This window comes from Staurois parvus, unplaced genomic scaffold (assembly GCF_062004578.1).
Source record: "Staurois parvus isolate SC_StPar_1 unplaced genomic scaffold, SC_StPar_1.0 ptg000176l, whole genome shotgun sequence".
Lineage (NCBI taxonomy): Eukaryota > Metazoa > Chordata > Amphibia > Anura > Ranidae > Staurois > Staurois parvus.
The window spans coordinates 3,142,309-3,169,948 of NW_028317972.1; the positions used below are offsets into that span (position 1 = coordinate 3,142,309).

The following is a 27,640-nucleotide window of genomic DNA, read 5'->3' on the forward strand; positions in this document are numbered from 1 at the left end:
TAGCTATGGAAAACTATAATGCTACAGGCTCCCCTCACATTTTGGACCCTTTATATTACGGGTACTGGAGTGGGAATAATATCTAACAGGGAGATCTCAGTGCTCCAAGAGATAAAGTGAGCCAGAGATGACAACAAATTCCACCTATTAAAATATATATCACATTATAGTGATCCAGAATAAACTTCCTTAAAGGGAGGCAGGGCTGCTAGACGTCATTAACATAACACATCTGTTTCAAATAGTCAGAAACACAAGTAACTTTCAAATTAGTTCAACAGCAAATATTTGAAACTCACCGCATCAAAATATTTGTATACAAAAGCACATACATTGAAAGATGCGTAAATTTACAGTTTGGTAAAAAAACAAAATGTGCTATTCTAAAGTAAGCAAATTTAAATGGAAGCTGCAATACTACAAATGAACCCTAGGTGATGCTGTGGCCAAGCTACTACACATGTCTATATTACAGGTGACAACTTAGTTGACTTAGCAACTATTCAGTATCTAGGGAGTCATACAATCAAAGTTCTAAACCCCAAGTGTTGTCTCCCCAAGAAGGGACTGTGTTATGGAGAAAACAAAAAAAGCTATATTGGGGTTTAATTACTTAATATAGAGGAGAAACGTAGAAAATTGAGTGTTTACTTTGAAAAGTAAATGTAACTAATAAAAGGATAACGTGACCTTACTTACTAAAGTTGCTACACATTCAATTATTTAAGTAAATCGTCTTTATTCCTGTAGTAAATCAACCTCATGACTCCCCAGCAGCTTTATATCTACAAGTTCTGGTCTGGCTTAAATTTACCAGGGCTTTGTGGCAATTCTAGTATTTCCTTTGCAAGGAATCTAGACTTTGCTTATACAGGAATCTAGACCTTTTTGTTTAACACTGATATTTTGACGAATACTACGCTAAGAATTAAGTGGCCAGAAAATGGTATAAGTACAACATAATCTATATTTTGTTTACTAATTTTTCCTGACAATGTTCAAACTGCTCCAGAGGGATTATCAATTTCAATGTAACAAGGAACCAGATTTAGCAGGTTATTTGCCTTTTTTTTACTTGACTGGCAGGCTCTGGTGACATGACATGGGCGAGGGTAAAGGATAACTATCAGGATGAAAATTACAGCTAATATACAGATATTTAATGGGTATTCAAAGCTTGTTCTGTTAATGTAATCAATTATTTTCCCTATGGAGTCATTTAACCCTTTGAGGACCGTAAGATTTTGGAACGCCAAAAGAATCAATTTTTTTGTTTTTAAAGTTTGTACACTTCAGTTGCTGTAACTAAGCCATTTCATGAAATAATTGGCAAAAAGCTAGATCCATTTGTTGTTTGTTGATAAGAACTAAAATTTTGACTCAAACCAAAAAAAAAAAAAAAAGAGTTTAAGTTCTTAATCAGATGATACACGCAATTAAAAACATGGGACAAATACGTCCCTTGGTCCTCAAAGGGTTAAATTAAAATTCTGAAAAAAAATTATAAGTACATATTACTATATATTCTGTAAAATGCCATAAAGAAAGTGACTATGTTACTTAAATTAATCAAGGTATCGCAATGTTTAATCCAGACTCACCTTTCTGAAAAGTCTTGCAGTATAGTACTCGGTCTGCATCAGATCCAGTGCAGGTGGCTGCATTATCATTTACCATTCCCAAAAGCATTACAAGTCCAAAAAAGGCTGCAAAAGTGCTTAACAATGTCATAAAAGCCACAACACACGCACTAAAAACTTGAGACAAGACAAACAAGATGGGATACAGTACAGAGCTATAAACATTCAGAATAGGCAATAGAAAGATATATTGATTCTGCAAAATTTGCTATATTGATTATCAGATCTAAAAAGAAAATGAAGCATATTTTGATCACGTTTTAAAATCTTCATTAAAAAGAAGCACACAAATTATATTATAATTATGTTGATCTTTCCCTTTGATCCTTATTGATCTCTGAAAATCAGTCAAATGAAAATCTTAATATAGCTGTCTAATTACTTTTTTTATTGGATTTTAGACAATTTGGATCAAAGACCAGATAGATACATCACTAAGGTGTTATATATATATTCATACATATATACATACATACACACACATTCACATTTCAAAAAAAAAAAAAAAAAATATATATATATATATATTTTATATATATATATATATATATATATTAATATATACGAGCATACCTTTCATCCTCAATGTGTGTATGGTAGCAGCACACAGATAAATGGGAGCTCCAGGACTGAGCTACAGATTATGTTCTACTAAACAAAGACAAGTCAGGACCCGTAATCAGAAAACGGACAGAAATTCTCCCACACAATTTCCTAGGGTGACCGCTAGAGTCCAAGGGATGCATGGCCAGTGGAGTGTTACAATGTTTGTCATTTGTTAACTATCCATATTAAACAGTGCCAGGGTCTCCCAGGATGAGAATACATTTCTATATTCTGAAAAGAATAGTCTGCTTGTCATGCAAGACATCAATAATAAGATGCAAGTGGTACATACTTCTAATATATCATGTTTTGTTGTGATTCAAGTTATTTTTCTGTTGATAAATTAAAAGCAAACATATTAATTTGATAACAGAGGGCAAAGGGCACAAATCTATGCCAGCCAAACAGTCTTTAATATATTTGATGACAATAAAGTATGAGTGGTTGCTAGGAGTTGCAACACAGCATAGGGCAAGAAAACATCGGAATCGGAATGTAAACACATTCCTAGCAACTGGCCTGTGTCTACAGCCTGTCCAATGCTCCTCTGCAGGGACACCCATGTACATGATCAGGTTCTTTTACTTATTTGTGATATAAGTGGGTAATCGTCAGTCCAGAGGTGTAGCAACCAGTTTGTGGAGGATGATGTTGGTGTTCATTAGTCTAGGTGTATGTGGACATTAGTCCAGGTGAGTTAAAGTGTTACTAAACCCAGGTCCCTGCATCCACTATATCCGGTCTCCCACAGTACACAGAACATGGAAATTCAATTATTTTAGTAAATATAAACTGCTAAATACCTTTTTCCATCAGCAGTTAGAGAACTCTTGTGACTTCTATCAGTGTCCAGCAGAGCACATGGTAAAGCTTGTAGGAGGAGTTTTCATTCTGCTCTGATTGTCCTACGAGGCTGCATAATCCCTGACCCTTTGTCTAGACAGCGCTGATTGGCCCTGTGCTGATCACATGAACCCTCAAAAAGAAAAAAAAACTGTAGTAATACACACTAAACTGAGCATGTGTGTCTCCTAGAGCTCTGTACTATCAGCAGACAGATTGGGAACAGTAGAAGGGGAGGATCAGAGAAGACAGGATCAAACAGCCTTTTTACACAATGCTAAAGATTAGCTTGTAGAAGTTTTCTTTCTGCTCTAGGAGAATGCAGAACCCCTGACCTCTGTCTGGACAGTGCTGATCACAAGCACTCTCCCAAAAAAAAAAAACTCTCTAGCAATAAACACCAAACTGAGCATGTGCAGTGTCTCCACACATGTCAGGAGATAAGGGGGACACTGGAAGGAGAGGATTAGAGAAGTCAGGATCAAGCAGCATTTTTAAACAATGCAGAGGTTTAACCCCTTAGTGAGTATAACAAGCATGCTTTACTGCATATACAGGCTGATTTTAGTGTTGTGGGTTTAGTAACATTTTAAAGGCATAGTGCAGCTTTGAACAAAGTTGAAAAATGCTCCTAGGTGTAGGCCAATTACATACCTCATGCAGCTGGAATGGAAAATGTCTGTTTTTAAGAGTAACTCCGCTTTTGTTGAGAAAAAAAAAAGCAATCCCCTCTAAATGAGCAATGTACATTGCAAGGATTTTATCAAACTTTTTTTTTTGCAGATTCCTACTTGTCTCTGCTCTGAAGGAATAGCTGTTTTTTTCCCATGTCTTTTGCATTCAGATTCTGAATAGGAGTGACTGGTTTACTATAATTATCTGTTGCACTTTCAGTGATCTAATGAAAAAGTTGTAGTGTCTGCATCCATTAAGAAGTAACTTGTTGAGTATCGCAGCAAAAATGATTTTTTTTTGTTGCAGAGGACAAGTCTGACTTGTATCTTAGTGCAGATTTCTAGGACAATCAGTAACCAACAGATAGAGAAGACCTCCAGGATGCCATACTGCATTTTACAGAAAATTAAAGTGCTGCAAAATTAAAATGGAAAGGCAATTTTAAATAACAATATGGCTTGTGTAGCAATTGTATATGCTAGATTATTGTTTTATTTGCTATATGTTTTCCATGAAATGGAGATACCCTTTAACCACTTGTAGTGTTGTACCTGTATGTTGCTGGCCTCTTCTGGATACAGGGCACGTGTGCCCTGCCCGCCGACTCCTGCTGTGATTGTACACAGCAGGAGTTTATCAGCAGGTCCCTGCCAATGATTCATGTGTGAACAATCTCTCTGTTTCTTCTCTGCCTTGCAGGGAGAAGAAACAAAGAGATTGCTAGTAAAAAGCAGCAGACAGTAACCCCTTCCCATCCAGTGTCATCAGCACAGTGACCGTGTATACACTGTGTGCACAATTAGTAGGCAAGTGAGTATTCTGACCAAATCATAATTTTTACGCATATTGTCCAACTTCAAGCTGTATAAACTTGAATGCCTATTGGATTTAACCATATCAGGTGATGTGTATTTGTGTAATGGGGGAGAGTAGGGCCTAGGGAGATCAACACCCTATATCAAGGTGTGCATAATTATTAGACAGCTTCTTAACCTCTAGCCTACAGGGCACTTATACCCCCTTCCTGCCCAGGCCAATTTCCAGCTTTCAGCACTGTTGCACTTTGAATGACAATTGCGCAGTCATGCAATACTGTACCCATATGAAATTTTTATCATTTTTTTGTGACAGATAGAGCTTTATTTTGGTGGTATTTAATCACCTCTGGGTTTTTTATTTTTTCTTAAACAAACCAAAAACCACTGAATATTTCGAAAAAAAAAGTTTTTTCTTAGTTTTTGTTATAAAATTTTGTAAATAAGTGATTTTTCTCCTTCACTGATGTGCGCTAATAAGGCTGCACTGATGGACACTGATAGGTGGCACTGATGAGGAGGCACTGATGGGCATTGACAGGCATCACTGATGGGCACTGAAAGGCAGCACTCATATATGGCACTGATAGGGGGCACGGATAGATGGCACTGACTGGCACTGTTAGGCTGCACTGATAGGCATCACTGATGCACACTGACTGGCACTGATGGGTGACACTGAAAGGCAGCTCAGATGGGCACTAATATGTGGCATTGATGTGGCACTGAAGTGGCACTGATGGGCACTGGCAGGTGGCATGGATGAGCACTGAGAGCTGGCACTGATGGACACTGACAGGTGGCGCTGCTGGGGCTACACAGATCATCAGGGCACACTGATCATCAGTGCTCTGATGATCTGTGTACATGTCCCCTCCGAGGAATTCTAATTACCGGCTCTCCTCTCCGCACGAGCGTGACAGCTCGTGGGGAGAGAAATGCCGATAACAGGCGTTTATATGTGATCAGCTGTAATTGGACACATTGGACATCTTCAGCTCTTTCTGTGCATCGGTGATCTGCTGTGTCCGAGGGACACTGCACACCGCCGATCGCCGCGCTGTGCGCTCCGGGAGTCATATGATGTCCTCCCAGAACGAGAGAACCGCCTTGCGTCTGTCATATTACTATATGGCGGGCGGAAGGCGGTTAAAGAGATTTAACAGATTCCAAAAGTCAAAGATTGTAAAAAGACTTTCAGAGGGATGCAGCACTCTTGAAATTGCTAAGACATTAGGGCATGATCACCATTTAACCATTAAACGTTTTGCTGCATATAGTCAACAGGGTCACAAGAAACATGTTCAGGAAAAAATACGAAAATTAACTTCCAAATATTTGAGAAGAATCAAACATGAAGCTACCAGGAACACATTATCTTCCAGTGTTGTCATATTCCAGAACTGATACCTACCCACAGTGCCCAGAATTACAAGGTGTTCAGAGCTCAGAGACATGGCCAAGGTAAGGTAGGCTGAACAAGACACATAAGTCAAGACTGGGCCAAGACAGATTTTTCAAAGGTTTTATGGACTGATAAGATGAGAGTGACTCTTGACAGACCAAATAGATGGGCCATTGGCTGGATTAGTAACGGGCACAGAGCTCCACTTCAACTAAGACGTCAGCATGGTGGAGTTGGGGTATTGGTATGGGCTGGTATTAATAAAGATGAGCTAGCTGGACCTTTTCGGGTTGAAGATGCACTCAAAATCAACTCCCAAACCTACTACCAGTTTTTAGAAGATACTTTCTTCAAGCAGTGGTACAGGTAAAAAAATCTGCATCTTTCAAGAAGACCATGATAGTTATGCAGGACAGTGCTCCATCGCATGCATCAAAGTACTCCCAGCCAGTGTCAGATTGCCTGCCACACTCTCACTTCCCACTTTAAGTCGCTGATCACCACCATTAGTAGTATACAAAAAAAAAAATTCCAGTATCTATACCATAGATTGCAGACGTTATAACTTTCACACAAACCAATCAATATACACTTATTGGGATTTTCTTTACCAAAGACATGTATCAGAATACATTCTGGCCTAAATGTATGATTTTTTTTTTATTTGGATGTGTGTTATAGCAAAAAGTAAAAAATATTTTTCATTTATATAATAAAAACCCAGTGGTGATCAAATATCACCAAAAGAAAATTATATTAGTTTACAGCAAGTTCTACTGTAAGGTCACTGGCAATGTCCCTGGTGGAGCTGCAAAGGAAGAACTATCAGGAAGGAGCGACTTTCTAACATGTGTTTGAGCTTCTGAAAACTACAAGGCACTAAGAGTTAAATAATGACTGAGAAAATTCGGTAAAATAAAGCATGTGGTAAATCTTCTGCAAATGTGCAATTCACTAAGAATTTTGCGGTAAATAACTCACGCGGTAAAATATCGATATTGTGGTAATTAATGCATATTTTCAAATGGTAATTTAATCGCACGGTTGCTGGTTGTTAAGGAAGGCGGTGGCCACGTCCTTATCATTAGATGGCTCATCAGGAGTTTCTCGCTAACAACTGAATGTAAACAAAACATGCCAGCAATCAAAAATTATGAAAAATGAACCAGCATGGGGGAGTCCCCCCATCCATACTAGGCGCTCAGGTCTGTCATGGATTTGGGGGGGACCCCCCAAAATCCATACCAGACCTAAGGGTCAATTTTAGCGTGGATTTCCCCTTAAAACCCATACAGACCCGAAGGGCCTGCTAAGGATTGGGGGGAGAAATGGGAGACCCCTCGCTGCATCTGATAAAATTCCGCATATGATACCGCCAGCAAAACCCTGGTGATATATATTGCATCTTTTTTTTTTTTTACTTTCTGTTCCATTTGTGATTTGGCCTTAACAGCTTACAGCATGGTTTTTTGCTCTATTTACGGACACATTTTTATTTTGTGTTAAATACCGCAGAATCGTTTTTTTATTTTATGAATTGGACTTTTTTTTTACCGCATGCGATAACTTATGCAAATGAGTCACATAACCGGTAACCTTTAGTGAATTGGCCCCACTGTTTGAAAAATATTGTTTTTTTTCTATCTGGTATCAACACAAATGTGTCTTTGCAGGAGTTAAAGAACTCATATGCTGGCACAGTGGAAGCCACAGAAGAATTGCCCCTGCTGGGGAATTCATTATTTCAGGCATAAAAGGGACTGAAAGTGGACCTTCACCCTCCCACAGCACTATCCTCCTCTCCATCTCATATGTTCTTGTCCCCCAACTCCCCCCAGCATTTGCCTAGATGAATGACACCGGCGCCCCCTGGGATAGAGGAGTTCAGGGGTCCTGCAGTCCCATTCAGTAGGAAAGGGGGTGGGCCTAGTGGTGCCTGCACCCAAAAAAGCCAGTGGCTGTCAGGAGGCAACATGGCGGCGCCGGAGCCATGCAGCGGCTGCAGAGAGGAGGATCCTAGCAGGTTATTCCTGCTAGGTGAGCTTCGCTACTGTGCAGAACACCTTATCAGGTAAGCAGGGGAAAACAAATATATTAGGGGGAGGAGAAAGGCTGAAGTTCCTCTTGAAGGAATTCATCTTTCTACACTCATCGAGTGCAATCAAATACCTGACAAAAATTACTACACCAGAAGACACGTTACATGTATGACTTTAAATGTTCAAGGCAAGTCTACATATCACCATTGGAAGAGAACACCAAGATTACTGGAAAGAGATTCCAAGAGTTCACAAAATACAAGAACAATGCTCAGATGCTCTTCGTAACAATTCCTATGCTCGAAGGACCACACTAAGTTGGGTCGTTATTGGTGCTCCTCACTCCAGTAAGAAAGAGTCCATTCAGCGTGTAAAGTTATTGTCGAGAGAATACAAGACACTCTCTTTTCATCTCTCCAAACTTGTGCTCCGGGAGCTCAAAAGAGATACACCCTCAGGCAATAAGACTTCTGCGAACAATCAAGTATGCATCTGAGAATCAACTTACAGCTGTGTCACTGGAATGATATCTCAAACTACTACTGACGGCAACAAGATCGATTTTTCAATACATGAAATCTACTAATTATAACGTTCTTGCATGACAGTACTGATGTTCTTCCACAAACAAGCCACTGCCACCTGTAAGAGCTGGTGTAATGACATCACCGTGATGCTGCACCCAGAGGCAGAACTACCGGACCCTGGTGTTCTGCCACTGTGAGGGGGTTCCAAAGAGCCTGGACTGTGTCTCTCCAGCGGAGTTGCTGGCTGCAGTGCTCTGAGCTGAAAGTGTCTCTTACACAGCCCAGAGCCAGCACTGACAGTCCCCCCTTGCACAGACAGCAGAGGAAAGAGTGCTGGATCTGCTTCTCCTCCCACCCCTCTCCCCCTGTATCAGTCACACTCCAATTCCTGGCATTGTTGTGCCTCAGAAAAGGGGATGTTTGGGTGGGAAGTTTGAAGGCCAGTAACCAGATGATGAAAGGCGACAACTACCAATACCTGAGCCTCCATCCTGGGGTGGGTGAAGTGTTCCCCCTCCCTTCTCTCTCCTGCCTCATCAGTGAATACACTAATGTAAGGGGGACTTTGGTGCGCACAGATCCCCTTAACATCAGAGTTCCCCTTTACTCCAGAGTCCACAGAGCACCCCTTACAGTGTAAGTGGAAAATACTATATCAGCACATACAGTAAACTATATAGTGTATACTACAAAAAAAGAAATTGTAGTGCGCTGCTTAAGTGTTTAGATGTGGCTTGAAGAAAAGGTGGCAACTCTACCCAAGACGGCAGGAAGGGGACCCACGATGGAAGTAAAGGGCCCAGCCTCGGAATAATGCATTGAATTCCAAAGAATATCTTCAGAGGAAAGCCGGAGTCACCTGGCGTGACTCCGGCTTTTTTCTGAATATGTTCTTTGAAACTAAATGCATTACGGGTGTGGTGACTCTGGCTTTCATCTGAAGTTGCATTCTGCTGGCTTGTTCTTTGATGGTGTGACTTTATTTCTTGTTTGTATTTTAGCCTTTTTTTTTTAAGTTTAAAACTGCTACACTATGTGGATTCTCCTTCCTGCATCTGAGACCATTTTGAGTTTGTATACTCACCTGTGAGCAATTTATGAGACCTATATCCATCTATGAGCATTTGTGGATAACACAGGGGAGAGGGCTATCGATCCATGAGCAGTCTAAGCCATATTGTAATCGTTTCTGATGTTTATGAGAGTTGTTCCTAGTGAGTGTGGTCTGTCATAAGTGGCACAAGCAGAGAGCCATCCATCCAACCATGGGAAGCCTACAGCTTTATTAGACCTCTTATGCTCTGGCGTCCAATTGTCCAGTGAGTCAATTAGTATGGTGGTTAACAGGAGCACTAGATTGGTGGAGGCAGTGCAAAGGATACAGTTCACAGTGGACTGTTTACTTTATAGCTTTATTTCACAACAGAACTTGTTGCATTCATGCATTTGTTTACTGAATTTATAACAGTACATCACATTGTTTAAGGTTAGTGTGGATATTGGATATTCAGATATCAGTATTATCTTCATGTGTTCATTTTTTGTTTGGTTTACACTAAGTGACAGTTTGTTTTATTTTTTTTTGCCGTTACACTTCCTATCTTCACTCAGGTCTGATCCCCTCCAATGTTTCACTACCCTAGCAATCCCATAAAATATGTGTTCCCTTGGATCTTTCATATGATATTCGTTGAGTCTGGACATGTTGCGTTTTGCATATCCTTTTTTAAATTATTATTCACATGTTCCCCTATGCGGGTACTATGTTTGGTTGTTGTTCTCTCTATGTACTGGAGGCTACAAGGGCACTCCAGTAAGTAGGTCATATGCATGCTGTCGCAGAAAACAAATGGTTTATTTCATACATATTTTTGAACTATTAGAACTAAAGTGCATGATCTTCCAACTCTGATTCTTGCTTATTTTTCTTGCAATGCACCTTTTATATCTATAAAATCCCTTCTCATCAAGAAATGTTACCTTCTTCTTCGAAGGGTCAACCACATTATGAACCAATTTGTTCTGCAGTGGGGGTGCCCTCCTGTTTCTAAACTGGTTTCTTTGAGGCTATCTTAGAAAATACTTTATCTTTTAACAGGATAAGCCAATGTTTCTTTATACTATTCTACACGGATGTACATTGCCTATTTAACTCGAATACATTATTCAGTTTTTTAGATTTTTTTATAATTAAAAAAGAGACTCTCTACTGCACCCTTTAACTTTTTTTAATGGTATCAATCCCAAAAATGTAATATATTGCGGCTTACCAATCATTAGATGTGGTGGCTGTATTAGCGTGGGTTTTTTTAAAGACCTTTTCACGGTTTTCACCTGGTGATCTGGCCAGTAACACACCTCTTGTATTAGAGTGCATCAACTCTGAAAAAATAAACACAGGGTGCACCTTTGGACAGCAGCATTGTCAGTCTGGGTGGGGTGGGTGGAGGGCAGTGTTAGATATACTAGAAGATTTAAATAAACAAAATAAAGCTGAACCCCAGCTAATAATTTATAAGCAGTTACAGAATACTTGTTTTTTACTAAAGGTTTTACATAAATAAAAGCTGATAATTGGATGCACCCCTGCTACTGTTAAATGGTTTATCCAATCTCTGTAACTGATACATTCTGCAACTTGTGCTTTTGAAAAACAATTTGTGTTCCATTAGTTCTTCACCAGCCATAGTGGCTGGGGACAGTGACACCAGGACCCTGAAGTGACGTTTTCCACATTGCTTCCAGGTCAGTAACAGAAAGGGAATATCAGTGAACAGATATTCACTGGTCTCCCTCCCATCTACCCAGCGGCACCCATGATGCAGGTCCTAGGTTTGCCAATGGGCATGTGGATCCCGGGAAATATGACAGGGATGCGTGGAAGTGATCTAGCTGCTGCACAGCCACCAGATCACTTTTATCAGACAGCCAGCAGATTTACACATACCTTCAGTGGCTGCAGCTGCTGGGAGTGTGTGTGTGTAAAACCCCTAAAGCCACCCAGTAGATACTATATTGGTGGCAGTAAAAGGGTTAAAGCCAAACTCCAACTTAAATTTTTAAAGCAGTTACAGCCGGAGTCCTTTTAAGATAAACGGTTTGGGGCTTTTCATGGGCTTGTTCACATTAGCAGTTGAGGGGTGGTAAAATCCCTGGCATGTTTTAAACCCCCCCTTTTAGCTGAAGAGGCAGAGGCCAGGAGGGCCTGATTGTGGCAGGAGTTATGCTGTCTGTCACTTTAGGCGGGCATAGCCCCATTGAATGGGGCAGTTCTGCAAGCGCCCTGCAACCGCATACAATGTGCTATTGTGGGGTTCAAGCAGAAGGTGAGGTGCCAATATACACCTCCTTCACTGCCTATCAAATGCTCTCTGAAGTGTGATACAAATACAGATTGCTCTTAAGAGACCAAAGCAAGTGTGAAAAAGCCTTTACATAATGGAAGAGCTGACCCTTGTATGCATCCATCCTAGTGTTAAATAGTGTGTCTTAATCCTGTAAATGCCACTTTTGCTGGACAGCTTGATCTGGTAAAGTAAGTTGAATAATAGCAGACTTGCTGGTCAGATCAATAGGTGAAAATAAAAGGAAAAAAGCATAAAAATAATGCAGCCACCATATCTAAGAATTGGTCAGCTACAATATAATAGTTTCGTTTTTGGGTTTAATGCTGCATTATGTTTAGCACATAGGAAGTATCAAGGATGAATAGAAGGGAAACTTCTGGCAAGATCAACAGGTTTTCTTTTTCTTCACTTACTAAAAAGGAGTGCTAGGCTGCAATATATAAAATTTTTATTCCGTTTAGATATATTTAAAAGGGTATTTAGAATGATTGCCCCTTTTTCAGTAAAGGCAGCAAGTAAACTCAGTGAAGCATATGAGACTTCAAGTACAGACTTGATCAGACACTTGGTCTCAGAGGACAGTTAATATTTTACAGTGATGTTGAAACAGTCAACACCTCTGCTAAGTTGTGTGCAACAAGCTTTACAGCACACAAATTTCCAACACAAGTTCAAATAAAACAATCTCAATTATATTTTTACCATACAGTATCCTGTGTTATGTTGTAAAGCCACAGAACAAAGAAAAGGAGAAGAGCCTTCTAACTGCACAGGGGAAATCAGAAAAGATTACAGTGCATCCAGAAAGTATTCACAGCACGCCACATTTTGTTATGTTACAGCCTTATTCCAAATGGATTAAATTCAATGTTTTCCTCAACATTCTACAAACAATTCCCAATAATGACAACGTGAAAGAAGTTTGTTTTGAAATCTTTGCAATTTATTAAAATTAAAAACTGGGAAAAAAAAACACATGTACATAAGTATTCACAGCCTTTGCTCAATACTTTTTTGAAGCACCTTTAGAGGGAATTACAGCCTCAAGTCATTTTGAGTATGATGCTACAAGCTTGGCACACCTATTTTTGGGCAAATTCTCCCATTCTTCTTTGCAGTGCCTCTCAAGCTCTATCAGGTTGGATGGGAAGTGTCGGTGAACAGCCATTTTCTGATCTCTCCAGAGATGTTCAATCATTTCAAGTCTGGGCCACTCTAGGACATTCACATAGTTGGCCCGTAGCCACTTCTTTGTTAAGTGGGCTGTGTGCTTAGGGTTGTTGTCCTGTTGAAAGATGAACCGTCGCCCTAGTCTAAGGTCCAGAGCGCTCTGGAACAGGTTTTCATCAAAGATGTCTCTGTACATTGCTGCATTCATCTACATGCATTGCTGACTAGTCTTTCAGTTCCTGCCACTGAAAAACATTCCTTTTTCTATACCCTTCCCCAGATCTGTCTCAGAGGTCTACGGACAATTCCTTGGAATTCATGGCTTGGTTTGTGCTCTCACATGCACTGTTAACTGGGGGACCTTATATTGACAGGTTTATGCCTTTCCTAATCATGTCCAATCAACTGAATTTCCCACAGATGGACTCCAATCAAGTCATGGAAACATCTCAAGGATGATCAGTGGCAACAGGATGCACCAAAGCTCAATTTTGAGTGTCAAGGCAAAAGGCTGTGAATACTTATGTACATGTGTTTATTTTTTTTTGTTTTTTACTTTTAATAAATTGCAAAGATTTCAAAACAAACTTCTTTTGCGTTGTCATTATGGGATATTTTTGTGGAATGTTGAGGAAAAAAAATGAATTTAATGTATTTTGGAATAAGGCTGTAACATAACAAAATGTAGCAAAAGTTAAGCGCTGTGAATACTTTCTGGATGCACTGTGTAAATCCAGTATAATAATAATAACAATACAAAAGAGCTGCTTAATAGGACCTTAAGCCCAAAGTCGGCATTAGAAGCAGCTGAAACATCCACCTGGAAAAACATACGAACAGAAGACCAGATGGCAGCTTTGCAAACCTGGGAAACAAAGGCATGACGACAAAAACACCTAAGAAGCATTTGCAGAGCTGGAAGAGTGATCCTTGAGACCATACGCTTCCATAATGATCTACAGCTGGGTTGTCAAACTGGCGGCCCTCCAGCTGTTGCAAAACTACAAGTCCCATCATGCCTCTGCCTTTGGAAGTCATGCTTGTAACTGTCAATCTCGCAATGCCTCATGGGACTTGCAGTTTGGCAACAGCAGGAGGGCCGTCAGTTTGACACCCATGATCTACAGTATTTAGGAAAAATAGTGGAACAGCTGGACCCATCTCGAACAACAGAATCCATCTTGTGGAATGAAACAGAAACCGAAAGATACTGTACACTTGAACAGCCCAATCCACATCTAAGCAGTGAAGAGAAATCTCCTTCTGGTGAACTGGAGCTAGACACAAAGAGGGAAGGACAATAACCTGATTAGGATGAAACACAGAGACTAACATTGGAAAGGAAGGTTTAGGCCTCAAGACAACTGTATCCTTGAGGCCCACACTAAAAAGGGTTCCTTGCAGGATAAAGCTGTCAGTTCAGACACTCATCTAAAAGAAGAGGTAGCGACAAGGAAAGCTACCTTTAGTGTCAAAGCAGAAAGAAGGATGTCTCTGAGGTTTAAAAGGGGGCCTTTAAGCACTGAAAGGACCACACTCAAATACCATAGAAGTAGAGTGCATCTGACTGGTAGAAGAACATGGGAGACCCCTTGCACAAAGGTCTTGTTCATACAGTGGAAAGCCTACAGTCCTTGGAAAACAATGGAAAGAGCAGAGCTCCTGCCCTTGATGGTTGTAAGATCCAAATAGTGGCGCAGAATCAACTGCCAGAAAGAAAGGATCCATCCTACAGAAAAACTCCAGACTTCCCAGTCTTAAAAGAGAAGCTTTGAAATTGAAAAAAAATAACTCACCTAGATGGCTGCAGCTCTAATTCCAGCTGCAGCTGTCCCCTGCTGGCTCTACACCAACAACTAAGCAATCAAAGACAGCTAGACATGGATACAAACGTGACAAGTGGTGTTTTTGAACTTGGAGGCCATGTGGTCCACATCTGACATCCCCCACCTATGACAGAACCTGAAACACCTCCGGGTGCAGATGCTGCCAGCTAAGGAAATAATTGCTTATGCTACAAATGTACGTGTTGGAAAGAGGTGGAACATGTTCTAACAAGGACAAAATTTGCCCTACTTCTCTTTCTGCAGTCTTCTTGTTGATCCCTTGATTCCATCTGAAATTTTTGGATACAAATTGCAAGCTTTCAAGGAAAATACCCCCTTTGGACAAGCAAACGGTAAACAGGTAAGAACAGAACTCTTGAAGGCACTCCTCAACAGGGACTGAGGCAGTAACGTCTTGCTTCAGAGAGCACGATGGAAATCAACCAGGTGCTGTGGAGACACCGAATGATTGAAAGTGAGAAAGCAATGAGGCAGAGAAAAAAAACTTGAGATTGTAACCCTGAGACAAAACCTTATTCACTTAAACATCAGGAATGCAAGACTTCCAAGCTTCCTCAAAGGCCAGTAGATGTCCCCCGTCCCCCCCACTCTGGATAGTGGGAATGCACCTTCTGCCAAAGATTATTTGTCACTGGATATGGCAGACCTGAAATGCCAGGTCTTGCAGTTGGAGGAAGGGTCAAGCTGGAAGGGGGTGGGGTCTTAACATGGAGGTAGTGATGGCTTAGTGAAAGGAATGCTTCTGAGAAGTGGTGGAAGATTGGGAGCCTGCTCCCTACGCTTCTTTTCCTTACCACCAGTAGCATCCTCGCAAACACTTAATGTAGGCCACAAAATCATTGTCCCTTGAAAGCCATGAAGTGCAAACACTTCTTTCATGCAAATTAATTTATTACTGTGTTTTTCTGTCTCCCAAACCTATGCTCACTACATATCCCATAGTTTGCAGTCCCTACTGCATCTCTGGAGTGAGCAAGAGAGTCTGGCCATGTTCTTACATACAGTAGAGCCACAGAAGATAAACATAGCTACCCTCTAACAGGAAGTCAGATCACAACAGCAAAATAAAAAAATAAAAAAATAAAAAGCACTTTGGAAGAAGAGAGCAATAGAAGGTACATAACACATGCTTGAATAGATTTTTGTTTTTTTTTAAACCTGAGTTTGAGTCTCGCTTTTAACGAAGGGGCATTCTCAACCGGAATAGCAAGCAGTTTAAGCGGATGGATAGACAGATTTACAGATAGTACAGACCACTTAGTGACAAACTTCCTATTAAAAGGATATCAACAACAGATATTATTCAACGATATCCCAGTCATGCTGCTGCCTGATTTGTCCTGCCAAACCCTGGCTATGCGTAAAGTTCTTAAGCTGATCACCTCAGTTCTTGAATCCAAAAACATAAAATACTCTTGGGGTTTTCCCTTTCAACTTAGGGTGACTCATAATGGCAAATCTGCTTCTTTTTGTACCTTGGGAGACCTACCCAATTTCCCAGGGTCACTGGATCTTCCGAGTATCAGTCTCCCAGACTGGCCATTGAAATCACCAACCTTGGGTCTGCCCATCCTCTCCTCTGATCACCAATGGCAACACCAGTCCAAAGAAAAAGCGTCCTCACTCTATTCCTCGGAGATCACTTTATGATTGAAGTGTCTACATCTTCCTTACTATATTTGTGTACCTCAGGTTATAGTGCTCTATGGCGGGCTCCTGTATACTCAGCCTTGTAGCCTTAAATTCAGCATATGAGGCATCTACTTTGCTTCCTCTCCTTCTTTACCTGCTACCCCCCTTCCTTGTCCACCCTATATCCCTTCTCCCCCGTTTCCTGCTTCCCCCTATTTTCCCTACCCTCTTGACCCCTTTCTTTCCTCATTCCATAAACTGATTACATGTGACCCCAGGGGGGTGGGCCACGATATGTGCCTTCCCATTCCCCCCAATAGGCCTACAAGTATTCTATTTCTTGTATTTTATCTTTGTGGTGTTTATTTACGTTGCTGTTCAAGTTACCCAGTTTTGATCTCCTTTGAGGAGGTTTTTCATCGTGCAACCAAACCCTTTTAGTTTATTGTGGCAGTTTTTGGCATTTCACAAATTGTTTGTTTATATATAGTTATCTCAACCTTCCTTGGTCTCTTTCTACTGGATCTGCCTTATCTTCCTTCTTCCTATTTCTTTTATGTCACTTTCTGTGTAGGGGTAGGGGACACCCCCTGTGGATTTTGTGTTTTAGCTCTCTTTTTCCCTAATGGCTAATCTTTATTTATCTTTTTCTTCTCTTAATTGTAGAGGGCTTAACGTGCTTGAGAAGAAACAATTTTCATTCCTGCATTTTGTCCTTCGAGAAGGCCTTTGACAGGGTCAGCTGGGCTTTTCTACGCCTTTCCCTCCAACAAATTGTCCTAGGTCCCAACTTTATTACTAAAGTTATGGCACTCTACTCCTCTCCATCTGTGTCGGTCTTGGTGAATGGTACTCGCTCTGAGCCTTTTCGGATCACCAACAGAACTAGACAGGGCTGTCCCTCATCTCCCCTTCTATTCATGCTAGTCATTGAACACTTAGCTCAAGCCATCACAAATAATGACACTATAGTAGGTATTCCTATTTTGTCTGCTCACTATAAACTTTCCTTGTACACCGATGACTTGCTTCTATATATTCAGCATCCACACACCAGCTTACCCTCTCTATTCCACGAATTCAAAAGATTTGGTGACCTCTCTAGCTTTAAACTTAATATCTCCAAAACAGAGGAGGCCCTTAATATGTCGCTTCCACCTGCCACCCTCCGTCTTCTACGCTTTAATTTTCCCTTTCATTGGTCAGACCACTCCCTTCAGTATTTAGGCACTGTCATTCCAGCCAGTATTTCAGATGCTTATTCCCTTAACTACGGTCCTCTTGTTTCTCAGATATGTAGAGACCTGGTTGCGTGGGTCTCTAAACCCATTCCCTGGTTTGGAAGAATAAACGCCCTGAAGATAGACACACTACCGAAACTTCTTTACCTTTTTCAAACTCTCCCCATTATATTCCCATCTTCGTTTTTCCGCACACTTCATTCGCTTTCCTCTCAATTTATTTGGCGTAAGCAAGTATCTCATATTAAATTCTGCATGTTATGTTGTCCTAAACATGCTGGTGGAGCTGGACTCCCAGACTTTGAACATTACTACATAGCCATGATCCTAGCTCACCTGACTGGTTTGCATACCCTTATGCCAAGGCCTCTCCCGTGATCGAGAATTAAATGTCCCCATATGTTCTCCAAGCCTTGTTATGGGGATATGACCACTCCTATAGGTCCTTGCCCGGTCTTTCCCCACTCACCTCAGCAACCCTACACATCTGGTACAAGCAAAGGATCTCCCAAGCCCTTTCCACTGATCCCCTTTCTCCTATTTTTGACAGCTCAGTCTTTCCAGGGGGCGTTGGAGTACAATTAATAGTCTGCTTCCACCGTACCACGTGGCCCCAAGCAAGACATCTTCTCTCCTCTCCCATGTCAAACTTACCCATATCAGGCCTTGATTGGCTCTCCGCTCATCAGTTTTTGGTTTTCTATAACTCCCTTAGGTCTTCAAACTTCACCAGACGACCCTAACAGACTTTGAAAAACTTTGCTCTCTCTCTCTGAACTGCACACACGTTGTCCACAATTTATATTCTTCATTCTAGCACCGATCAACGCAATTTAGGTTTCATGAAGGCATGGATGACAGATTTGGGCCACGAAATTGAGTCGGCTGAATGGGAAAGGGCCTTTTATTTTACCCATAAATCCAGAATTTCCTGTTATACTCAGGAAAAGAACTACAAGCTTCTTACCAGATGGAACCGAGTTCAGGTCTCGCTCCATAAATTTTATCCATAGATCTTGGAGATGTACTCAAGCTAAAAGGCACTTATCTACAAGTTTGGTGGGACTGCTGCAAGGTTCAGCCTTTTTGGCAATCGATTTTCAACATCTACAATGACATTTATTGGTAATCATACTCTCCTGCCCCCAATATAGCTCTCCTTTTCATCCTACTGGGTTCCCTGCGGAGGTCTTGTCTCCTTAGGTTTTTTTCATAGGCAGGCAGGCAGGCAATTGATTCCTGCTTTATGGAAGACTTCTCGTACACCTTCCCTCCTTAACTGGGTACACGTAATGAACCACATTATGAAAATGGAGGAAAATCTTCCCCAGGAGCGGGAAAAGTTTCTTGCTCTGTGGCAGGTTGGATCGTGTATTCCTTTTCGGATTCCCTAAAAAAAAAAAACCTGTGGGATACGCTGACTGAAGGAGTACACCGCAGGCCCTCACACCACCAGATTGGTCACGGATCATGTGTGTCTCCGCTGGGTTGCCCCCGATTCCTCCACACCGCTCTCTTTGTCTTGTTTATATTATTCTTTAAAAATGCAGTTTGTACTGCAAGTATACCATGTTTGGACCACAGTTATTACACGATTCCTGGGTTGGGCATATGTATATTCGTATGGTTTTGATTTAAGCCATATTACTTTGTCTATATGTAGTGCATCAGAACCTTGTAATTGCAAGTTCAGATAGGCGCCACCCATGGATGTAATTTCTAGTTTCATTGACATTTTTTTTTGCCCTGTTTTCATGGTCTATAAACGCTCTGTATGTATTATTGTATACATTCGAATAAAAATACACTCAACCTTAAAAGAATGTCAACAAGGGATTAGGAGGTGCAAAAACCCAATCAGAGTGCTTCCTATCTGCACACACAGACAATAATTCAAAAAGAGGATATGAAAAAAATGCTTTGGAGGCCCTGGGTGCCTTGTAGGACCAAAGAGCAATGACAGTATTGTTAGAAGTGACAGGCTGATCTTCCAGTTTTACAGTGTGGCACACTTCATAAATAAGGGACAAAACTGCCTCTTTAACCACTTGCCCTCCTGAGGATTTACCCCCCTTAATGACCAGGCCTCTTTTTGCTACTCGGCGCTGCACTAATTCAACTGATAATTGCGCAGTCATGCAGTGCTGCACCCAAACGAAATTTAAGTCCTTTTTTTCACACAAATAGAGCTTTCTTTCGGTGGTATTTGATCACCTGTGCACTTTTTATTTTTCATGCTATAAACAAAAAAAGACCAAAAATTTAAGAAAAATGATATTTTTTACTTTCAGCTATAAAAAATATATAGTGAACTCAAAGTTGGTTATAAATTTAGGCCAAAATGTATTCTGCTACATGTTTTTGGTAAAAAAAAAATCCCAATAAGTGTATATTGATTGCTTTGTGTGAAAGTTATAGCGTCTACAAACTATGGTATAGATACTGCAATTTACGCCATTTTTTTGCTATACAGTGCTGCGCTAGTTTAACGGACAATTACGCAGTCATGCAATACTGTACATAAATGAAATTTACATCCTTTCTTTCCCACAAATTAAGCTTTCTTTCGGTGGCATTTAATCGCCTGTGCGTTTATTTTTTGCGCTATAAAGAAAAAAAAAAAGGCTGACAATTTTGAAGAAAAAAAAAAACAATATTTTGGACTTTTTGCTATAAAACATGTCCAGTAAAAAAAAAGTAAAAATCAAATTTAGTCATAAATTTCTGCCAAAATGCATTCTGCGACGGCTTTGCTAAAAAAAAACCCGCAATACGTGTAAATTAATTGGTTTACGTGAAAGTTATAGCATTTACAAAAGGGCGGGAAAGATACTGGGATTTTTAATTTTTTTTTTATACGAATAATGGCGCCGATCAGCGACTTATGGCAGGACTGCGGCAGACATTCTGACACTGGAGGGGAACTGACTTGGGGTCACTGACATCCCCAGTGACACCAATACAGTGATCAGTGCAAAAAAAACAAAAAAACACTGACACTGTACTAATGGCACTGGGGAGGAAGGGGTTAACTTTATTTACTGAAAGGGTTAACTGTGTGAGGGGAGTGTTTTACTAGGGGGTGGGGATGTGTACTGCAGGGGAACACGCTGATCCGGAGAGATAAACTCTTCTCTCCGGATCAGCATGTCAGGAGCTGACAGGGGACTGACAGAAAGCACGACTGCAGTGTAAACACTGCAGCCATCCTCTCTGTCAGTGATTGCCGCTAAACGCCGGAACACGGTAGGCAATGACCAGGCGTGACCCGGCAACTGACACCCGCGGCCGCGATCGGTGGGATGGGTAGGGCGGGCACGCGCCCCCTACCTGTTTTGCAAACACCGCACCGACCCGCCACCGTATTTCTACAGTGGCTGGTTGGCAAGAAGTTAAATTTCAGTGTAGTGGTAGTAGTGTGTTTGCGCCCTCTGTGCCAAGAGTCAGATATATGCTAGATAATCTAGATAAAGTCGTACATGACTGTAGTAAAAACTTCCTCCAAGAAGCGAGCAGGACCAGCAACACACACTGGAGCAAGAAAGGATGCCAAGGAGGGGACAGACCCCAATACTAATGGGTATTACGATTCCCCACTACATGCTCAACACGATCATGGGGCGCATTTCCGGCTGAACCCCCCCGGCCTATCTAGACTCCGGCATGTTACAACTTCAAGTGCAGTAAGAAACCTACAGGCTCAAGGTTTGAAGCTAGGCCTCAAGTATTTATAGAACCTGGATGGTTGGTAGTTGACAAAAAACATTCAAAACCAAACGGTCGAGCAGCTGGAGGTGACCAACCAACACTGCAACCAAGCAGTTAACAATAGAGCTGGGACTGAAGCTCCACAATAGCAGGAAAATGTTTCCTTGATGAAGCCTAGCAAGAAAAAGGTAGCAAAGTAGACATGTGACACTCCTCTGGGCATACTGTCCGCAGCACTGTACCACAGTGTTAAAGTGGTATTAAAATCAAAAACATACGTTTTATTGCACATTATCAATTTTTAGATGCGACGGCTGCATTAGTTTCCTTTCTTTAGGCTTTCTTCTATTTTCATGTGGTAAACCAGCCAGCAAGCCTGTTTTTCAAAAGCACAGCTTTTTCAGCTCTCCAGCAGAATGTATCAGTTTACATGGATAAAAACAAACCACTTAACACGGTCAGGGGTGATTAAATTCAGCTTTTATTCATGCAAAACCTTTAATCCAAAAGAGAAAAAAACCCTATTCACTGTAACTGAAAAAGTTTGAATTGGAGTTTGGCTTTAATTTGTTAGTGGTTCTGAATCTCTTAATACATTTAACACTAGCCTACACCAAGACTAACTATAGTGCTGTCCTGCTGCGCCCCCTGTACTCAGTCCTCCAGAGTTGTCTCTCACTAATAAAGAAGGTGTGTTACTGGCCAGATCACCAAGTGAAATCAGAGCCAAAGAAAAGAAAATGGATGCAACCACCACATACAATGACTAATAAACTACAATATAATACATTTTGGGTTTTGGGTTTAACATCGCTTTAACCCCATCCATGGCAAAGTGGTGGAAAAAGAAAGATTAAAAAAGGCACCCAGTGACTAATAAAAATGAAGGAGCTTCAGGTGCCCAGGCCAAAAGTTCCATTCAGCGAACATAGACGTTACAAGCATAGCAAGCACAAAGGCACTTCTAACAGAGAGGAGAGATGGAAGACTGGGGTGGGGATAGAAGTGGCCTATTACACGCACAGTTTCTGGCAAAGAAATAAAGTATTTTCTATTTTATATGAGGGAATGATTATGATATGGCAACATGGCCAGCCCCACCTTCCACCAATGCTGAAAATGTAAATAGAATAAACTGTGCAAGATGGCATATGGATGATATAGAAAATTATAAGAATTATAATAAACATTATTACATTATAGAAAAGAACAACCCCCTTTAAAATAATCACATTTTGTAGCTTTGTGGCCTGAAATGAAGACAGACACAGTTTTATCCAGCAGTATATATAACATCCAAGTGAAAGATATAACACCAACACGTAAAAAAAAATAAATTCAAAAACAGAATCATTGAGTTGGAAAAAGGATCACTCCCTTGTGTCAGTATTTTGTTGAACCACGGTTTGCTTTAATTCCAGCCTTTAGTCTGTTGGGATATGTCGCTACTAACTTTGCACATCTAGACTTTGCAATATTTGCCCACTCTTCTTTGCAGAACTGCTCAAGTTCAGTTAAATTTGATAGTGACCGTGTGTGGACTGCAGTCTTCAAGTCATTCCACAGATTTTCATTAGGGTTTAAGTCTGGGCTCTGACTAGGCCATGCAAGGACATTCACCTTTTTCTCCTTCAACCACTGTGTGGTCATTTTTGCTGTGTGCTTTGGGTCATTGTCATGTTGGAAGGTAAACCTTCTTCCTTCCATTGTCAACTTTCTGAAAGAGGACAGCAGATTTTCCTAAAGAATTTGGCGGCATTTATCCCTATCCAGTTTTCCTTCTAGCCTGACAGTGCTCTAATCCCTGCTGCCTGCAGAGAAACCCCCTCCCCCATACCAGGATATTACCACCTCCATGCTTTACTGTAGGAATGGTATTATTTGGATGGTGAGCGGTATTGGATTTTCGGCAAACATATAGTTTAATGTTGAGGCCAAATAATTCAATTATAGTCTCATCTGACCAGAACACCTTTTTCTATGTGGCCTCAGGTGCTTTTTGGCACCTTCTCAGTCATGGCAAAACTCAGTAGTGACTGCATGTGGCCTATCTTAAGGAGTGGCTTTTTTCTTGCAATTCTCCCATACAAGCCACATCTGTGGAGAATTTGTGATATTGTGGTCACATGCACACAATGACCACTTTTGGTCATAAATTCCTGCAACTGCTTCAGAGTTTCTGTAGGCTGCCTCTCTGTTCAGTTTTATTTTTGTTATCTGGGTTTACAACCACTTTAATAATAGCCTTCACTGTGCTTCTAGACAATGATAAAAGCTTTTGATTTTTTTTTTTTATCCACAACTTCTGACTTGTGCCTGTCCACAACTTTATCCTGGAAATCGTTTGACAGTGCCTTGCCACCCATAGTTGTTTGCTTCAGTTGCACTACTGAGACTAAAATGCTCCAGGAAAGTTCACACTAATTAAAATAACCACAGCTGATCACAGTTGAAAGTCAAACTGCTTTGTGTGCCATTGAGAAGGTTATAGGTTGCACTAAGTAAATACATTTGGATAAAACAAAAAACTGTGTGTCTTCATTTCAGGCTGCAAAGCAACAAAATGTAATTTGAAAGGGGGTGAATCTTTTCTATACCCACTGCGAAAAAGAAAAAACAAATGCTAACACGGATTTGCAGGTGAACATACGTGCATTATTTTTAACTTTATAGCTTTGATTTTAATAAACGATATATCCTAAGGCCTCTTTCACACTGACAGTCCTATCAGGTCCGCCTGTCAGTTTTCCTAGCAGACCTGATTGGACCATCCATAGCGCCAGGTGTCAGCTGACGTGTTTCACTGACACCCACCAGCATCCGATCCTGTACACTGAAAACAAGACAGATGTGAATCCGTTCCCCATCCGCCCGGCAGATCGGATTTGATGACAGTTAGATGGGCTGTCCGTTTCCATCTGACCGCCCATAGAGAACAATGGGCTGTGTCCACTCTGCATAGCAGAGTGGACACAGACCTGTCAGCCGCCTGCATAGCAGGGTTCAGCAGAGGGATCCACTTGACAGAATCCACCATGTTTGACAAGTGCTGCCTAAAGGATGCGGTTGAATGCAAATCGAAATCAAAAATGAAATAAATAAAAAACTATGCACATATAATAAGAATGTAAACACAAAAAAGAGAAAAAAAAACAAACACTGTATATATACACAGTATTTAATTTTATTTAATTTCAGTGCCTTGATAAAATAAATAAACCATGGTGAGGAGAGGGGAACACAGGCATGGGGACAGCATGGTAACAAATCATTCAGCACTGTAGACTTATAAAGCTTTTGATTATATACATAGACATCAACAACAAGTATATACAAAACTGCAGCAAGAAGAGAAAAGCGTGGAAGGGCATTATGGGCATTTAAACAGACTTTTGAAACCGGTCAATGAAGATTTAACCTCTTCTTACCTCTGGACAACAGAATATTAAAAAATTATCTTGCGTCAGGCTAAAAAGGCCCGCAGTGCAGAACTACAAGATACAGCATAAACTTGCATGCTAGGACCAGACAACAGCAGGCATGCCAGATAGATTTCAAGGCTGCCTCAAACTTCTCAAACCCTGTTGTGGCATGCTGTCACTTGTAGTTCCACTACAGCTAGCACATTACAAGTCACCTAAACCTGCTTTAAAGTACTTAAGAACACCTTCAGTACCAACCTCTAAATTCAAGTAATACTTCAAAACGTAAAACTTGTGCAAACCAAAAAAAAAAAAAAATACTCTCAAAAATATATTATTTAAATATTTTATGTGTCATGTTTAATTTAAACTGTAACATAAATTCACATTATGTTTAGTGAAGTCGTACAGAGGAGGGGGGAAGAAAAACAAAAGTCCAAAGTGCATTCCATCTAAAAAAAAAAAAAAAATTAGCATTTAGTGTTTTCAGGGTTGCTTTTTAAAGCTGAAAGCTGTAACAAATGGCCCCCGATACTAAGCAGGTCAAACAATTTTTCAGAAGATGAAAAACAAAACTCAGTTTTGTTGGATGCAAAGATTTTTTTTTTTTTCTTGAAGAGAGAAAGCAAAGAAAAATATTTCCTTCAAACAATAAATAACCCACCTCAGAAAAAAATATAAATATAAATTTTCAACATAAGCACACAAGCTTCTCTGAAGTGTGCTTTTTGCAGAGTACACAGCAACAAATATTAAGATTTAAATTTTAACACACCATAAAACCATTAAAAAGGACTGTGTTGATCTTTAAGTGCACCATGATATCGGATATAGACAGCAGTACCGTGCTCAGTGTAGAATATACCTACTTTCTATACCATACACTTTCAGGGATGAATATGTCAGAGCAAATATTCCTTAGGGGAGGGGAAAAATGCTGTACCACTATATATATATATATATATAAAAAAAAAAAAAAAAAAAACTTTGAAGAAAAATGTTGCATTTAGTTCAAATCATGAATTTTCAAGCACAAAATCCGTCCAAGTTATTCATTGTATGTGATGTTGGCGGGCAGCTGTATATAATTTCAACAGGTCAGTCACTCTTTATTGATCCAAAATCAGCAGCGAAGAGGGCAGCAGGTGATACTTACTTGCAGACACTTTGATTCTGAGTTCTGGTGATTTTCAGACCTAGGCTAGCATAATCAGAAAAGCGGCCATGTTGTTGAGCTGTCAATAGCTATTGAGAACGGTTGCTGTATAAGTGAAAAGGAATGTATCAGGATGTTCAGGGACCTGACACAGTGGAGGTTTCTATCCAGCACTGGGAACTTTCACTGCCTGAAAGTAGTGGCAGAGTGTGTAAAGCTGCAGCGGTGTGTTGTGTCTTAGAACTAGCACCACCTTTGGGGATCAGTCAATGACAGCCTCCAGGGCTGTCAGTGAGCCTCAGCTGTGGCAGTACAGGCCATCCTCACAGATACCCTTTTAAATTCATGAAAAATGCTTATCTGGTATTTGTGACATGCTCCTTTAAATTCCATGGAGAAAAAAAAAAAAGCCAAAAAAAAAAAAAAAAAAAAAACAGATTACAATATTACAGCAGAACACAGTTCGCAAAGAGGTGTGGAAAATTGCATCTCCTTAGATCGATTTGCTTCAGGGAAGGTGAACTTTGAACCAGGATGTACACGAAGGTACAACTGGAACAGTACTTTGTCTTTTTTTTTTTTTTTACCGTGTAAAATCTTCATGTTAAAATTCCATTTGGTGGAAAAAAAACAAAAAAACAAAACAAAAAAAAAAAACATTCAAAGTGCTGCAGAATTTGTATCCGCTGAAGGCATAAACATGGTCTCTAAAGCCAAAGTGATCAGTTACCTCTTGTCAGCAAAGCTTCACTTGGACAGGGGATTCTTCTTTGGCAGCGCGGGTCGCTTGGCTTGCCACAAGTGGTTATGGATAGTCAGTGCATCAACGCTCACCGACATGGTTTTGGCGGGGATGACAGTAAACTGTTTCCTGTCTGAGCTGTACTTATACAGTTTGTCGATCATTTTCTTGGTGATGCTCTTTGGACCTGTTCCAGTTAGCTTGCAGATTTCCTCGGAGTCGGGATAATAAGAATAAAGTGCTCGAAACTGGCATCCAGCATCTCGGAACAGGATGATGTAGTGGTTGGCATCGCACTTTTCTAGCTCCTGCATTTTGTAACAGAAATCGTCAAAGTACATAAATATAAAGCTAATACACACAATTGAACAGTAACTTCAACTAAAATACAATCAAAACACATAGGATCTGTTGTACAAGGTGAAAGCCATTAAAATATTCCTGTTATGTAAACAGGACACCACCAACCACCATCTCTGTCTGTGCTTTGGCGTACGAAGGATCACTCCCACAATAATCACACCCACCTTGAGATTTCCCCCTCTGGCAAGCCCTGCTAAGTACATTCCCTTTCCATAGGTTACATAGTAGCCATTGAAATCTAGATTTCAACATCCAGCTGGTGAGTGACAAAATTTTAAAATACAGACTTTAAATGACTGTACTGGATAAGTTGAAATATTATTTCATGCAGTTTTTATGAATACTCAAGTAAACTAAATGGAATCTGTATACCTTTTTTTTGAACACTCTAAATAGACAAAATGGGAAATTTGCATTGACACTTATGGGTTACTGTATATTAATATTACTCTTTGAACTGAG

The 27,640-nt window shown here is 40.5% G+C and overlaps 2 protein-coding genes across 3 annotated transcripts in view; both read right to left on the reverse strand.

The window, feature by feature from the left end:
• Window positions 1-9,674, reverse strand: part of LOC149462345 (uncharacterized) — a 51,390-nt gene extending 41,716 nt beyond the window's left edge. The window contains exons 1-2 of the mRNA XM_089677078.1: window positions 9,635-9,674; window positions 1,602-1,706 (exon numbers count right to left, since the gene is read on the reverse strand). Coding sequence (XP_089533204.1) covers window positions 1,602-1,706; window positions 9,635-9,674 — 145 coding nt within the window. The remainder of the gene's footprint in view (window positions 1-1,601; window positions 1,707-9,634) is intronic.
• A 14,987-nt stretch (window positions 9,675-24,661) lies between these two features.
• The window catches only part of CAMSAP1 (calmodulin regulated spectrin associated protein 1), a 100,551-nt gene continuing 97,572 nt past the window's right edge, over window positions 24,662-27,640 (reverse strand). For both annotated transcript variants that reach the window (XM_089677061.1, XM_089677060.1), the window contains one exon: window positions 24,662-27,123. In XM_089677061.1, coding sequence (XP_089533187.1) covers window positions 26,821-27,123 — 303 coding nt within the window. In that variant the 3' untranslated portion in view covers window positions 24,662-26,820. The remainder of the gene's footprint in view (window positions 27,124-27,640) is intronic.